This window comes from Bison bison, unplaced genomic scaffold, assembly GCF_000754665.1.
Source record: "Bison bison bison isolate TAMUID 2011002044 unplaced genomic scaffold, Bison_UMD1.0 scf7180017864141, whole genome shotgun sequence".
In the NCBI taxonomy this organism is placed as follows: Eukaryota; Metazoa; Chordata; class Mammalia; order Artiodactyla; family Bovidae; genus Bison; species Bison bison.
The window spans coordinates 3,727,808-3,743,773 of NW_011494713.1; the positions used below are offsets into that span (position 1 = coordinate 3,727,808).

General features: G+C 51.5%; 2 protein-coding genes across 6 annotated transcripts; both read left to right on the top strand.

Annotated features, from left to right (window-relative positions):
• Positions 1-538: 538 nt before the first annotated feature.
• On the top strand, positions 539-8,658 carry DCTN3 (dynactin 3 (p22)). Of its 2 annotated transcripts, none has more exons than XM_010840095.1 (7): positions 539-682; positions 3,783-3,867; positions 4,697-4,783; positions 6,371-6,454; positions 7,423-7,481; positions 8,079-8,138; positions 8,331-8,658. In XM_010840095.1, the coding sequence occupies exons 1-7, from the start codon at positions 587-589 to the stop codon at positions 8,418-8,420; spliced, it is 561 nt and encodes a 186-aa protein (XP_010838397.1). In that variant the 5' UTR covers positions 539-586; the 3' UTR covers positions 8,421-8,658. The 2 variants fall into 2 exon arrangements, with proteins under 2 accessions (XP_010838397.1, XP_010838398.1); XM_010840096.1 differs by having other exon boundaries at positions 559-682; positions 8,079-8,175; positions 8,301-8,658.
• A 1,706-nt stretch (positions 8,659-10,364) lies between these two features.
• RPP25L (ribonuclease P/MRP 25kDa subunit-like) lies at positions 10,365-12,595 on the top strand. 4 transcript variants are annotated; one of them, XM_010840099.1, is made up of 2 exons: positions 10,365-10,431; positions 11,191-12,595. In XM_010840099.1, exon 2 carries the CDS (start codon positions 11,224-11,226, stop codon positions 11,713-11,715), a length of 492 nt encoding a protein of 163 aa, XP_010838401.1. In that variant the 5' UTR covers positions 10,365-10,431; positions 11,191-11,223; the 3' UTR covers positions 11,716-12,595. The 4 variants fall into 4 exon arrangements, with proteins under 4 accessions (XP_010838401.1, XP_010838399.1, XP_010838400.1 ...); XM_010840097.1 differs by having other exon boundaries at positions 10,375-10,469; XM_010840098.1 differs by having other exon boundaries at positions 10,375-10,469; positions 11,194-12,595.
• Positions 12,596-15,966: the final 3,371 nt, after the last annotated feature.

A 15,966-nucleotide genomic window follows, 5' to 3' on the forward strand; every position in this document is an offset into this window, starting at 1 on the left:
CAGTCCAACTCTCACATCCATACATGACTACTGGAAAAACCATAGCCTTGACTAGATGGACCTTTGTTGGCAAAGTAATGTCTCTGCTTTTGGATATGTTATCTAGGTTGGTCATAACTTTCCTTCCAAGGAGTAAGCGTCTTTTAATTTCATGGCTGTAATCACCATCTACAGTGATTTTGGAGCCTAAAAAAATAAAGTCTCTTAGAAGATTCCAAAAGTATCTCACGGAATTTCCTACTATTCTATGGGAATGGACCAATCTTACAATAATGGGTATATTTATATGTGCAACCTCGGGGAAAGGGCAGGGGAAATCTCTCTGGTACCCTGGAATTGGAAGAAGAGAGGCAAAGTTCCTCTTGACAAGCAAGGGCTGGAAATTAGCGCCTGACAGGTAGCCGTTGCCTAGGATACCAGGCAGCTTTTCGTTGGCCCTGCCTGCCACTTCCGCATCGAAGGGCTGAATCGTTGCGTCACTTCCTGTATGCAAGGGCTCCCGTCCACTCGGATTGGCCCGCCTTCTCTATTTGGACGGATGTCCTGCCCTCTGGCTATTCCTGGCTGAGGCGGGGCAGCGGGAGCCATGGCGGCTGTGACCGATGTTCAGCGGCTACAGGCCCGGGTGGAGGAGCTGGAGCGCTGGGTGTACGGACCAGGCGGGTCTCGGGGCTCGCGGAAGGTGAGCGATCTTGGGTCCAGTGGTCCCTCTCTGGGGCAAAGAGGAGTGGCCTATTGGCCTGGTCCTGGAGATGGATGCTGCAGCTCCAGCCCTGTTGCTCGCAACTAGGCCATTGAAATAGGAAAGGTCCGAGACCTCCCAGAGCATATCGGACCCTCGGGATCCATTGCCATGGAGGGAATTGTGGGCTTGAGGTGGACTCAAAGAAGAGACTCCGTCTTTACCCTCGCGGGATAGTTGGGGAGACCTGACACACTCGAGAAACTGACTAATGAGTAAGAGCTTTCAGTAAGAGCCTAAGTCACAGTGAAAGGGACGTGGTAGAGCCTTGCCTAATTGCTAAGTGAATTGTGCAAAGAGAGGTCCAAGGGACCCCAAAAGAGGCAGACCAGAGATGGATAAGGAAGCCTCCAGGGAGTTAGGGATGAGTCTGAGAGGGCCAGGATTAGGAGGGAAAAGGATTGAATACTGAGTGTTCAGATATGGACTGACAGTCTTTCCTCTAGTGGCTGAATTTTGTTAGCTCACTTCCCGTCCATCCCCGTTTTTACCTATGGAAAGACCTTTCACTGAAGGTGGCTGTATCGGGCATACCCTGGAGTTAAGTGCCTCAGAGGTAATGACGTCCATGCGTACACTGCTTGTGGTATTAGTTGTCACCAGATTGTGTCCCATTTGAGAACTGACTTCTCAAAACATTTTTTTCCCTTTGACATCTATAATGCAAATCCTCCTGATTTTCCTCCTATCTCTCTGGCTGCTTTTACTCAGTAAGATTGCCAGGAGAAATATCAATAACCTCAGACATGCAGATGACACCACCCTAATGGCAGAAAGTGAAGAAGAACTAAAGAGCCTCTTGATGAAAGTGAAAGAGGAGAGTGAAAAAGTTGGCTTAAAGCTCAACATTCAGAAAACTAAGATCATGGCCTCCAGTCCTATCACTTCATGGCAAATAGATGGGGAAACAGTGGAAACAGTGGCTGACTTTATTTTTCTGGGCTCCAAAATCACTGCAGATGGTGATTGCAGCCATGAAATTAAAAGACGCTTACTCCTTGGAAGGAAAGTTATGACCAACCTAGACAGCATATTAAAAAGCAGAGACATTACTTTGCCAACAAAGGTCCATCTAGTCAAGGCTATGGTTTTTCCAGTAGTCACGTATGGATGTGAGAGTTGGACTATAAAGAAAGCTGAACACTAAAGAATTGATGCTTTTGAACTGTGGAGTTGGAGAAGACTCTTGAGAGTCCCTTGGACTGTAAGGAGATCCAATCAGTCCATCCTAAAGGAGATCAGTCCTGCGTGTTCATTGGAAGGACTGATGTTGAAGCTGAAACTCCAATACTTTGGCCACCTAATGCGAAGAGCTGACTCATTGGAAAAGACTCTGATGCTGGGAAAGATTGAGGGCAGGAGGAGAAGGAGACGACAGAGGATGAGATAGTTGGATGGCATCACCAACTCAATGGACATGGGTTTGGGTGGACTCCAGGAGTTGGTGATGGACAGGGAGGCCTGGCGTGCTGCAGTTCATGGGGTCGAAAAGAGTCGGCCACGACTAAATGACTGAACTGATTTACCTCCTCATGTATTTGATCCTTGAATATCAGCATTCCTTACCCTCTAACCTAAAACCTATGTGAGATCATTTACTTTCATAGTCTCTCCCTCTATTCAACCCTTTAATACTGGAATTCCTCACCCTCTACCCTTAAAGCTTAGATCAATTCAGCCAAGAGGAAGGGATCAGCGAATATATAGTATGTGCTGCTGCTGCTAAGTCACTTCAGTCGTGTCCGACTCTGTGTGACCCCATAGACAGTAGCCCACCAGGCTCCCCCGTCCCTGGGATTCTCCAGGCAAGAACACTGGAGTGGGTTGCCATTTCCTTCTCCAATGCATGAAAGTGAAAAGTGAAAGTGAAGTCGCCCAGTCGTGTCCAACTCTTCGAGACCCCATGGACTGAAGCCCACCAGGCTCCTCTATCCATGGGATTTTCCAGGCAGAAGTACTGGAGTGGGGTGCCATCGCCTTCTCCAGAGTGACTAACACTACTTCATACTATTAAGAGGGCATACAGACTGGTACGTAGGCCTGCATTTACTATATTAAGTGACCTATGATGGGGTTGGGAAACACTGGGTGGGGGCTGTAAAAGCACATGGTAGAGACATATAGCCCAGAGGAAGAGAGGCTATACGATGAATGAATTAATAAATGGGGCATATCTGTAGAAAGAAATATTATTCATCCATAAAAAGAAATGAAGTACTGATACCCTGCTACAAGGTGGGTGAATCTTGAAAGCATTATGTTAAGTGAAAGAAGCCAGACACAAAAAACCACATATTGTATCATTCCATTCATATGAATGTACAGAAAAGGCAAATCCACAGAGACAGAAAATAATGTTTACTATGGGCTAGGATGAGGGGGAATGGGCTGTGATTGTTAATGACTATGGTGCATCTTTGGGGGTGATAAAAATGGATGGTATTAAATAATGCTTGAAGTGAAGTCACTCAGTCGTGTCTGACTCTTAGCGACCCCACGGACTGCAGCCCACCAGGCTCCTCCGTCCATGGGATTTTCCAGGCAAGAGTACTGGAGTGGGGTACCATTGCCTTCTCCGATAGTATGTGCTAGTGCCCCATAAACCCTAAAGTAGTTCATTACTTCCCCAATCACACATGAAACTCCCCGAGGAGTACATGATTATCTACCCGTTCATACTGAGGATTCCCAGAAAGTGGACTTGGATCTCTTAATACAAGAGAAGTGGGTAATTGTAGGGACAAGGAAGTTTGGAGTCTGAGGAAATGAAGATTCTTTATCTCTTCCAAGCCTCGAGCCAAGTGGTAAATCTTGGAATTAACTTCCACTCCCCTGGTGGCTTAGAGGATAAAGCGTCCGCCCACAATGCGGGAGACCCAGGTTCGATCCCTGGGTAGGGAAGATCTTCTGGAGAAGGAAATGGCACCCCACTCCAGTACTCTTGCCTGGAAAATCCCATGGACAGAGGAGCCTGATAGGCTATAGCCCATGGGGTCACAAAGAGTCAGACATGACTGATTGACTTCACTTCCCCTTACAGGTGGCTGATGGCTTGGTCAAGGTGCAGGTGGCTTTGGGGAACATCGCCAGCAAGAGGGAGAGGGTGAAGGTTCTGTACAAAAAGAGTAAGTGTTTCCATGGGGTGCCTGCCTGCCCTCCTTCTCAAGCCTATGCTTCCTGGTTCCCTGCCCAGGCCCTTAAGCCCAATAGGTCACTGGAGTTTCACTTTGGGGATAGCAGGTGAAGACATTTTCCTGATGAAATGGTGAATTGGGGTATGCTTTCTACCTTGTGGTTAAACCCCAAGCCCATGGCAATGTCCTAAGTTATGAGATAAGAGCTCTGCCTGAAAGTCCCCTGAGGAAGGAGAGAGGCGGAGTATGGAATTTCCATAGGCAAGGTTCAGAGGCAGGAAAGAAATCAGGCACTGAGAGCCCCAGCCTTGGCTCAGCCAGGCCTTTTTGATCATGTCAGAGCTAGCAACCTGTTCAGTAACTAGAAATCAGATAAAGTTCTGGCATGTCTTAGTGGCACAGAGGGGCAAGGTACCTTCTACCCTTGAAGACAGATCAGTGAAAATGCTAAGGGCCCAGGGTGTTGGAGGCAGTTGTGTTCCCAGCTGTAAAGTTTGACTCTGGCCAGCAGGATGGTTAGATAGCATCCCTGACTCAATGGACATGAATCTGAGCAAACTCCCAGAGATAGTGAGGGGCAGGGAAGCCTGGCATGCTGCAGTTCATGGGGTCCAAACAGTCGGACACAATTTAGTGACTGAACAGCAGGTGATCAGAGGGAAGAGAAGGAAGTGGGGATGGGGGCCTGGTGGACCCTGTGGGTATCAGTTCCTCACTCAAGGCTCTCCCCAAGGCCGACCCTTCCCCTGATATCCTTCCTTAACAAGACTGATCCCCACTCCCCAGCCTTATTCCATTTTCCATCTTGTTACTTTTCTAGTTGAAGACTTGATCAAATACCTGGATCCTGAGTACATTGACCGCATTGCCTTACCTGATGCCTCCAAGCTGCAGTTCATCTTGGCAGGTAGTGCTGGGTAGGATGTGCACATGCATCTGGGGGAAGTTGGGCACAGAGATGGCCTCCCTCTCAGTCCTCTCCTGGATGCAGCCTGGGAAGCTGCTCTCTGGAATCTGGACTGTGGCTGGAGGTGGACTTGTGGTCGGCACTGGGTACAGTAGACCCTGGAGCCAGCTGCAGACCAGAGTGCCGTCCACTGTGGAAGCAACTCCAGTGCTCTATCTATGGCATGCCTCTAGGATTTTCCTTTAGAACCTTCCTTACTTCTGCTCGGTAGACATAGAGTTTCTAGGAAAGGGTGGGGGCAGAGAGCATTGCCGTGGGAGAGATGAGGATATAAGCATGGGTTTCAGCATCTTGCAGGTGGGAAAGTGCTGGGATTTCGGAGTTCTAGGCAGGAACTATTGTCTTAGCAGTGTTTGCTTATCAGTTAGTTAGCTACTCCACGAGGTATGGTTTGCCACCCCCTGTGTTTGTTCATGCATTCAAGTGCTTATCTGCTGTGATCCGGACATCCAAGGTGTGAGGTATATAGCGGTGAACCGGAACATCCCTGAACCACTGCTGTGGCTCAGACACCAAGTTCAGGAGGTCTTCTCCTGCACCAATTCTTGAGTCTAGCCTCTCCACCCCTCCCTGTGACACTATCTCTGTGTTCATCCCCTGGCACTTGAACAGTTTCCTAAGTCCTCTTCTTTTTTATTTATTTTTTTCTTTCTTTTTTTTTCCCTTTGCTTATTCCTAAGTCCTCTTCTTGACCCCAGTTTCCCACTTCTTGCATGTGGCTCACTATCATCTTCCCAAAACACATTTCCAGCATGCCACCATGTTTACTTTGGAACCTCAGCGTGTCTGTATCTTTCTCTTCCTACTAGGATAAATTCCTAATTCCTTAGCCTACCATTCAAAGCTCCCTATAGACTGCCGGATCTCCCCTCCCATCTAGCTCTTTCCTGTGCTCTCCTTGCTCCAGTTCAGCCAATTGAATTCTTTTGCCTCTACTGATTGACATGCATTCTTGCCATCAGATGACTGACATAACAGTCCTCCTTTCTTGAATGCCCTTCCACTCTGCAGTCATTGAAACCCCCTGTGCACAGGGCCATCCCAGTCCTGCTGTGCTTGTCACTGGACTCTCCTGTTACTATCCCAGCTGTCCAGGAACTTGTAATTGTGCCTCTCTGACCCACTGAGCACTACCTGCCTGGTATCTTCCACAAGTCCCCTCTTTCAGACTTTCCCAGGAGCCCTTGGTTACTTCAGGTCTGAAGTACTTTGTCTCCTGTGGCCTAGGAGAGGCTCTCTGAATTTATGGATAGGAGGCTAGAGGGAGAGGCCTCAGAGTTAAAACTTGGAGAAAGGTTGGATTTGGAGGCACTTAGAGATAGGGCTCAAGATAGGTCAGACCAACGGCATCCAGGAGAGGTGGAGGCAGACTTGGGGAGTGTGCACAGAAAGAAGGGGGCAGTGGGCAGAGTGGCTGCCCCGGCTCCAGGACTCAGTCCTCTCCCTGGCCTGGTCCCCAGCTCCTCGCCTGGGAGTGGCCGTGCCTGGGCCTGCCTCACTGCTACTCTCTGTCTGTTCATGCCGCAGAGGAGCAGTTCATTCTCTCGCAGGTTGCACTTCTGGAGCAGGTGGAGGCTCTGGTGCCCATGCTGGACAGCACTCACATCAAAGGTACCTTCTGGGGTTGCATCTCCTCTGCTCTACGTGGGGAGGTAGGATGGGCAGGACTTCCCTGGGCTCAGACTGGCTCTGCTCCTTGTCTTTACCCTCACCTGGGGGTACTGGCCACCTGCACTGGATTAAAATTGCCAAGGCAGAGAGCTCAGCTTCAGAACTCAGGCAGTTTGGCCCTAAGGACACTCAGGTAAGCCCAGTGGCCTCCCACTCTAGGATTCCTTCCGTTTTCTACCCTAGCCCTCAGCATCTGTCCTTCAGGGTGTTGCAGAGGCCAGGTTTTTCTGTAAGAGTCCCTGCGGGGGCGGGGGTGGTTTATGTGAATGTGTGTGAATTCTTCCAGCCGCACTGCCTAGGGCAGTCCCTGGGCCCGGATTTTGACAAGCAGACAGTGACTTTAATTGAATCCAGATATCCATCTTGTCTGTCTCTGGAGGTATTTTTTCCAGCTCCCCCTCCCTACCCCTGATCAGTTTTCTGCTGAGCATCTGACAGCCTTAAGCTGTGGGCCCTGCATGGTGGCTGAGGCTCTGGGTATTGGGTTCCAAGTGACCAGCTTAGGGACCTTGCATTTGTCCTCAGCCCACCTGCAGGCTCCCTGTTCCCTGGGCCAGGCAGCTCTGGTCCTGCTGGGCTGAGAGCAAAGGAACAGATCCTATAATAATCAAAGCTTTCTTTACCTGCCCTGCTCACAGCACTGGGGTGGGTATATGGGGCAACTCTAGGAACCCCAAGGTTTTGTCTTCTAGGGGCCTGTATCTTCCCCTCCCCTTTGGGTCCTAGAGTAGGACTGGGGTGGACAGGGAGCCCCACCACCACCACCTCCGGCTGCAGCGGTCGATGAAGCTGGCGTTTGTTTAGCTTCTCCACTCAATACTCTAATCCTGCCAAAGACCTAATAGACTATTGAGCAGTCCCGGGGGAAGACACAAGCATCATTGGGCAGCGTGCGTTGTGTTTTACAGCCGTTCCTGAGCATGCTGCCCGCCTGCAGCGCTTGGCCCAGATCCACATCCAGCAGCAGGTACTGGAGGGGAGAGGCCAGGTGGGAAAGTAGAGGTGGTGAGGCTCCTTGTCCCCACCCCTGTCTCCTGGGAAAGTAGCCTCAGGAGCTGATGTCCGCTTCAGGGGAAACTTAGGGTTTCTCCTTTGTCTTGCATGCACCTTCCAGAGGGGAAGGGACTTGCCTCGGGTAAAATCTAGGCCTCCTGCCTCCAGATTAGGGCTATCCTGAGACACCAGAGGATTGATGTTGGGAGGTACCCAAGAATTCCTGGGGATGATGTGTCCTTGACCATAGGTGGAGGAACTGTTTTTTCACTATTTCCAGGCTCTAGTGTGAAGTTCAAAGAGGGTTCAGATATAGGGGACAGGGGAGAAGGAGGCATATACCAGTAGGAATAGGTCTTTAAATGTGTGGTTCGCTCCCTCTTCCATCAGCCTCAGGACTGCAGTTAGGCTACCCATAGCAGAGCCTGAAAGTGCCTCTTTAGAAATTTGCTCCTTTTAGCTCTGAGGTTAAACATTACCTTTTCTGAGGAGCAAGGGCCACTGATGAGGCAGGTAGTGGGGAGTGTGGGCTCTGTCTAACGCCTTTCTTTGCCCCACCTTGGCCCCACAGGACCAGTGTGTGGAGATCACTGAGGAGTCCAAGGCGCTCCTGGAGGAATACAACAAGACTGTATCCTTTCTGCTCAGCTGGACCCCTGAGGAGTGCTGTATGGAGCCTGGCCTTTTGTTCCATTTCTAGTTCTGTCTCTCATCCCATCCCAACCAGTCTGTCTGTTCCCCAGCTCCCCCTACCTTTAGGCAGAGGCAAACATCTCTCTTCTCCCTCTCTCAGATTCTCATTCTCACCTTGACCTGTGACCAGACAATGCTTCTCTCCAAGCAGTTTGTGCAATGGGATGAACTTCTCTGCCAGCTAGAAGCTGCCAAGCAAGTGAAGCCTGTGGAAGAGTGAATGGCGCATCCCATCCTGGGGTGGGCTGGGGCAGCCAGGCTCCAGGACCTGTGCCAGCCTGCCCTTGTAACAGAGCAGAAAAGAGGTGGCTCTGTATTTATTGGATTCAAGACCTACCTGGCTGCACTCAGGTGGGGCTCTGAGGTCAGAGGTCTGGTTACTTGAGATTTGCTCTTTGCACCTCCTCCCCTCATCAGTGTCCTGTTCCAGTGACAATAAAACTGTAGAGATCACTGCAGGAGTGTGTTAGCTTCCTGGTCTTGGATGGGTATGGTGGTGGGGATGAGGGTGGTAGAGGCCAGAGTTGTCCATCTTCCTAGGAGCTGGACCACCAGCTATACCCATCCTAGTCTAGCTTCCTGGGAGATATAGAGCTCTCAGGATGAATCAGAGAAGGCAATGGCACCCCACTCCAGTACTCTTGCCTGGAAAATCCCATGGACAGAGGAGCCTGGTGGGCTGCAGTCCATGGGGTCACTAAGAGTCTGACACGACTGAGCAACTTCACTTTCACTTTTCACTTTCATGCATTGGAGAAGGAAATGACAACCCACTCTGGTGTTCTTCCCTGGAGAATCCCAGGGACGGGGGAGCCTGGTGAGCTGCCTTCTATGGGGTCGCACAGAGTCGGACACGACTGAAGCGACTTAGCAGCAGCAGCAGGATGAATGCTCTCATTTGCTTGATCTGAGTGGAACATTTGGTTTTGTATCCATTTATCCCACATTTACCAAGTACACTCTAAATGTCAGATGCCATACCAGGTGGGGAGGTCACAGGTAGGGTCCACCTGATCCCTGCCCTGTACAGGATAGCTGGGGAAACAGTCATGGAAAAGTGGAGGGAACCATGTGGCACAAGGGTTCTTTGGGGGCACAGAAGAAAAAGGGATGTGGCTGGTAGCCCTGGAGAGTGATATGCGGGGTCTTTGAGAACCAAGGGAGCAGCATGTGCAAAGTAAAGGGGAGCCTCTATGTTGCTCTCCTGGTGCTATGAGAAGAGAAGAGGAGCCTAAAAGAGGATGCAGGGGGCTTTGGGGCGGGGCGGTGCTGTGGCTGGAAAGGAGGGAGAGTTGGCGTATTAAAGAGCAAAGAAACCGATGGCACCTCACTCCACCAAGTGTTTGCTGTCCCCTTGCGGTCTCCGGGACTGCTGCGGCTCCAGGCCCCTTTACGTCGGCCTGCCCGCCACCGTACCGAGGCGGTCTCATTGGCATTTCAAATCCAACACGTCTGAAACTGAGCCATCCTAGACTCTTGCCTCCTCCATCCAAACAGTCGCCAAACCCACCTCATAGTATCTTCCAACTTAATTTACTTTCCCCCCTTCCCACTGCTGTTTCTCTGGCTCATTCTTTCAACAAATGCTTTAACAAATATTCGAGCACTTATTATAGGCGGGGCAATTTGCTAAGCACCGCGGACAGGCCCCTGGGACATGCGGCCAGGAGTCACCAGAGGGAGGCCCGAGAGCTGCGCACACGAACAGGTTTGACTTGCGCCTTGATGAAAGCCCCCTGTGGTTCGCCAGTGCCCACAGGGTGAGGTTAAAGTTCAGAACTCGATGATCAAGGCTCTCGCCCCCACAGTAGCCGCACCACCCGGCACCTCTAGCTCCGGTCCAAAGAGAAACCCGCCACTCTGCCTCTACTACTGCGGTGTGCTCAGCAGGTAACGCCCGCCGCGCATTGTCTAAGGGCCAACTCCTCCGCATCCTTCCGACGCGGACTTCGGACGCGGGACTCCTCTGCTGGCCGCTCCTCTCCCCCGCAGCGCTCTCTCCGCTTGCAAAGGAATGCTCCTTGCCCGGGGCATAACAGCGAAGACACCCCGCGTGCAGCGGATCCGCGTGTCCGGGGCTAGCTCACTCCCCGGCGTCCGGCACCTCTCAGTTTGCGAACCCGGACTCAGGCCCCGCCCCGTCCGGCGTGCGCGGCCCCGCGGCTTCGGCGCGCTCTCGGCCCGCGCCATCTTGGCTTCAGATCGAGCGTAGGGAGTGCGCGGCCGCGGCGGTGAGAGCCGGAGCCCTGCGGGGCGGGGGCGCCTGGAGGTGCGAGGAGGAGAGGGGAGGCCGGGTGCTGGGCCTCTGCGGTGGCCAGTGGCGGTGGGGACCGCGGAGCCCGGCCTCTCGCGGCCCCGACGCCAGGGGTGGCCCGAGCAGCCGTTGGCGTCAAGCCTCTGCTTCCCAGTGTCTGAGGGACCCTAGGTTGGGGGGGATCGACCCTAGAATCTCTGGATGAGAGAGCGGTGCCCGACCCTGTCTTCGGGGTCCAGGAGTTGGGGAGGGGATCGTTTCTGTCTTTGAGGAGCTTTTGGATGAGGGCTCTTGGCTCCGTTTGGTGGAGTATGGGGTGTGGGGGGCGGGGTGGGGGGTGCTTGGCCCTGATTTCTGGGAGCACGAAGTGAGGCGCCTTTGCCCTGTCGCCCCGTGGGGAGCCCAGGGTGAGGAGCACTCAGCCTTGTGCTTAGGGAGTCTTGGGTGAGGGCCTGGATCCAGTCCCCAGGAACCCCAGATGAGGAAGGTTCATTCCCAGTGCCAGGGAGCTAGAGATGGAGGGGCTTGGCCGGTGTTCAGGGTCGGTGGAGGGTTATGGCCCCGTCCAGAGGACTGGGGTACATCCCCCGCTAGGGGGAGGCAGGCATGACCCCTTGTCCTGGGGATCAGGGGTTTAAGGTCCCATTTCTGGGAAATTTGGGCGGAGCAGCGCCCTAGGGAGGCAGGGTGGGGTGGCCTGGGACACAGTGCCCACCATCCTCTGACTTCCCTGCAGCAGGGCAGCGAGGCGGACACGACAGCAGGCTGGATGGAGCACTATCGGAAAGCTGGCTCTGTGGAACTCCCCGCACCTTCCCCGATGCCCCAGCTGCCTCCTGATACCCTGGAGATGCGGGTTCGAGCCGGCAGCAAGATCCGCAACCTCTTGGGCCTGGCGCTGGAGCGGCTGGAGGGCGGCCTCGCTCGCCACGTGGTATTCTCAGGCTCTGGCCGCGCTGCAGGCAAGGCTGTCAGCTGTGCTGAGATTGTTAAACGGCGGGTACCAGGCTTGTACCAGCTTACCAAGCTGCGCTTCCTGCAGACCGAGGACAGCTGGGTGCCTACCTCACCTGACACGGGTCTGGATCCCCTCACGGTCCGCAGCCATGTGCCTGCAGTGTGGGTGCTGCTGAGCCGAGACCCCCTGGACCCCAATGAGTATGGCTACCAGCCCCCTGGGGCACCCCCTGACCTCGGGCCCACACCTGCCTCCAGCTGTGGCCCTCAGCCTAGAAGAAGGGCTCGAGATACCCGGTTCTGAGGACCTGTGGGCAAGCTGTTGTCTAGACTGAGTGTCTAGGATGGCTGTACTTTTGAGAAGCCTCTAACTGCTCAAGGTCTCCAACGAAACTTGAGTTTACGAAAGTGGGCCTCCTTATCCTGCTTCCCCTTCCCTCTGGCTCCTGGAAAGGGACTTTTGTGAAGAGTGACAGGTGTGGAGTCTCTGCCGGGTTCTAGATTGCTTAAGAAGCAACATCCTAAGTCAGTGTGTAGGTCAACTTGCCACAGCATAAATAAAATACAATATTATGTAGAGAAAGAAGAAGGGTTACTTTGCCTTCTACATACAGTGCCTCTCATCTGTCTTCTGACAGAGATCCAAGGAGTGAGTTAGGAAATAAAGGCTCTGTCTGTTTGTCTGATGAACCTCTGCTTGGCCTGCTGTTGGAAGTGGGATTAAGGGAGTGGAGTTCCTGCCCTTGACCCCCAGGAGCTCCCAGTCTAGAGACAAGAAAAGTAGGTTCAGATGGGTACTGGGACTGAAGATGCAGCCTCAAACAGTAACCTGACTGTCTAGATCCCTGGGTAGCTGTCTGCTTCCTGTTTGGGGCTGGTTGAAGGACTCTGCATTTTTCTCCATCTGCAGCACAGAGACATACCTCATTTTGTTGCACGCAGATATTACATTTCTTACATAAGAAGTGAAGTTTTGTGGCAAGCCTGCATTGAACAAGTCTGGCAATGCCATTTTTCCAACAGTGTTCATTTCGTGTCTCTGTCACATTTTGGTAATTCTCAAAATATCTCAAACTTTAATTATTATTATATTTGTTATAGTGATCTATGATGTTACTGCTGTAACTTAGTGAAAGCTCAAATGATGGTTAGCATTTTTTAGCAATAAAATATTTTAAAATTAAGGTATGTATGTAGATTGTTTTTTAGCCACAATTCTGTCACACTCATAATAGACTACAGTATAGGGCTTCCCTGGTGGCTCAGAGGTTAAAGCCTCTGCCTCCAATGCGGGAGACCCGGGTTCGATCCCTGGGTCGGGAAGATCCCCTGGAGAAGGAAATGGTAACCCACTCCAGAATTCTTGCCTGGAGAATCCCATGGACGGAGAAACCTGGTAGGCTACAGTCCACGGGGTCACTAAGAGTCGGACACGACTGAGTGACTTCACTTCACTTCATAGGGTAAACATAACTTTTTTAAGCACTTGGAAACCAGTAAACTTCTGTGGCTCGCACTATAGAGATCTTCCTTTTATTGAGGTGGTCTGGAACTGAACCCAAAATGTCTCTGAGGTATGCCTGTATTACAGTATAGTGGTTGAGATCATGGCCTTGGTCACCAGACTGTCTGGATTTGAATCCTGGTTCTGCCACTTACTAGGAAGTTACTGCTCTGTGCTTTAGTGTTCTCATCCATAGAACAAGATGTAATACTTGCCTCGTAGGATTGTTATGAGGATTAAATGTAGAAATATACATATGATTCTTAAATATCACCTGGGCCTGTATACCCTCAGCTCTCCATATCTGTGGATGTAGAACTCGTGGATACAAACGGCTGATTGTACTCCACCTTTTTATTTAAGGGACTTGAGGATTTTGGTAAAAAAAATCCATGGGGGATCCTAGAGCCAGTTCCCTGAGGATACCGAGGGATGACTGTAAATGTTCATTGCCCGCATTATGAATGAGTCAGCTTACAAACATGTTTTTTCCTTAAAAACATAAGCTCAATTCCACATTCCCCCTTCAGTTCTCACCCTTGTACCCCTAGCAGTTCCTCTTCTGTTTCACCTTGGCTGTAGGCTCAGGTTCACCAGGGACAGGTCAGAAGCATAAGGAAAGGTGAAGATTGCAGTGGTAGCCAGGAGGCTGAGGGGACCAGAGCAGGATCGTGGACCAGAGCAGTGGTGGACTCAGTGAGGAGCTGAGCAAATCGGGTGTTCCACTGGAGTTTATGTTCTCCATTGTGTCCACAGCTTGGGTGTCCAATCACTAGGAAAGCACAAAGGGTGGACTCTTCTGGGACCATGTAGCAGGATGGGCACAGCAGTTGGAGGGTGTTGAAGTGATGTCTGGCTGAGTCCAGGCAGGTGGGGTTGAAATATTGGGAGAGATGGAGTTAAGGGACTGGAGGCCTCAATAAGGGCTTAGAGCAGGCATGAGGGGACCACAGGACCAGCAGGCTGTGGTCAAAACTTGGAACACTGCATCTTTTTCTTGCCCAGAGTGGAGGGGTGAGAGATTCAGGGCATACTAGATAAGACAGAAAAACCCTCTGCAGCTTCCCAGCTGGGCCTCTCAACTGCAGAAGGTCATGAAGCATCTAATACCATCCTAATGGCTGTGGTCCTGACTCAGTGTCTGGTTACCAGCAACTGCCTGATTTACTCTCTGTGTCTAATTCACATTTTTTGCTCCTGCTCAGCTTCTGCATATCACCATTTCTCTGAACATCTCTACTTGCATGTCCTTTACCATCAACAGTCCCCTGTGTATCATTGGTCCCCAGAGATTTGGGACCAGGCTTCTTGCAGACTTGATCTTTGGCTCAGCATCCCATCTTGATCCAGTGTGTGGCGGCCAGGGTGGAAAGAGCATGTGAACTAAGCGTGGTGACTATGTTGAAGGAGTGATCCAGTTAGGCAGCATCATAGGCTCTGGGACTCGAAGGATGAACTCCCCACCGGGCAGCTCCTCATTAAGGCACTACCTGGGGTCTTGATGATGGCAGGGGGAATGTGGAGAGAAACTGAGCTGCAGTCAAAATCCCTTGAGAAGAACAAGATCTGCCACTACTTGGAGAATCAGAAGATAGGACACAGGCTTGGGGAGCAACGGCTAGTGAATCTGGGGCCTTTTCCCTCCTTGGCCACTGCGGGGGCCCAAGTGAGTCCTACCAGAGGAATGGCAGGGAGGGAGCCAGAGAGAGGCCTTCAGAATCAAGGAGTCTCATTCTGAGTTAGCCACAATCCTGCATCTCCATGCCTTTCCCTACTGGCTTCCCCCATCAGCCTACAAACTAGTCTCTGCTAATTTATTAAAAATAAACAAATAAAACTCTCTGTATCCCAGAATCATCTCTTTCCTCCCATCACAATAGTTTGATTGTGAAAAGAAAAAGATGCAGCGTTCCAAGTTTTGACCACAGCCTGCTGGTCCTGTGGTCCCCTCGTGCCTGCTCTAAGCCCTTATTGAGGCCTCCAGTCCCCTAACTCCATTCTCTGACCAAGCTTAGGAGGGAGGGAGCATAAGTACTACGTACATTTGCCAATTCAATTTCTTCTCACTTTCTCCTTCAGTTCAGTCGCTCAGTGCTCAGTCGTGTCCAACTCTTTGCAACCCCATGAATTGCAGCACGCCAGGCCTCCCTGTCCATCACCAACTCTGAGCGTCTTCCTCCATAATCTCTTAGAAAAGGTAATGCTATGCTATGCTATGCTAAGTCACTTCAGGCGTGTCCGACTCTGTGCAACCCCATAGGCGGCAGCCCACCAGGCTCCCCTGTCCCTGGGATTCTCCAGGCAAGAACACTGGAGTGGGTTGCCATTTCCTTCTCCAATGCATGAAAGGGAAAAGTGAAAGTGAAGTCGCTCAGTCGTGTCCGACTCTTAGCGACCCCATGGACTACAGCCTACCAGGCTCCTCCATCCATGGGATTTTCCAGGCAAGAGTACTGGAGTGGGGTGCCATTGCCTTCTCCGAGAAAAGGTAATACCTTGGCACAAAAGGTAGGGAAGTAGAGATAGCTTTTTCAACAAACTATTGTGATGGGAGGAGAGAGATGATTCTGGGATACAGAGAGTTTTACTTGTTTATTTTTAATAAATTAGCAGAGACTAGTTTGTAGGCTGATGGGGGAAGCCAGTAGGGAAAGGCATGGAGATGCAGGATTGTGGCTAACTCAGAATGAGACTCCTTGATTCTGAAGGCCTCTCTCTGGCTCCCTCCCTGCCATTCCTCTGGTAGGACTCACTTGGGCCCCCGCAGTGGCCAAGGAGGGAAAAGGCCCCAGATTCACTAGCCGTTGCTCCCCAAGCCTGTGTCCTATCTTCTGATTCTCCAAGTAGTGGCAGATCTTGTTCTTCTCAAGGGATTTTGACTGCAGCTCAGTTTCTCTCCACATTCCCCCTGCCATCATCAAGACCCCAGGTAGTGCCTTAATGAGGAGCTGCCCGGTGGGGAGTTCATCCTTCGAGTCCCAGAGCCTATGATGCTGCCTAACTGGATCACTCCTTCAACATAGTCACCACGCTTAGTTCACATGCTCTTTC

Excerpts from the sequence above, each read along its gene's own strand:
- DCTN3 (XM_010840095.1), top strand. The coding sequence starts at position 587 with ATGGCGGCTGTGACCGATGTTCAGCGGCTACAGGCCCGGGTGGAGGAG. Across the intron at positions 4,784-6,370 it reads GCTGCAGTTCATCTTGGCAG|AGGAGCAGTTCATTCTCTCG; the intron begins GTAGTGCTGGGT and ends TTCATGCCGCAG. Across the intron at positions 8,139-8,330 it reads TGGAGGAATACAACAAGACT|ACAATGCTTCTCTCCAAGCA; the intron begins GTATCCTTTCTG and ends ACCTGTGACCAG.
- RPP25L (XM_010840099.1), top strand. The coding sequence starts at position 11,224 with ATGGAGCACTATCGGAAAGCTGGCTCTGTGGAACTCCCCGCACCTTCC.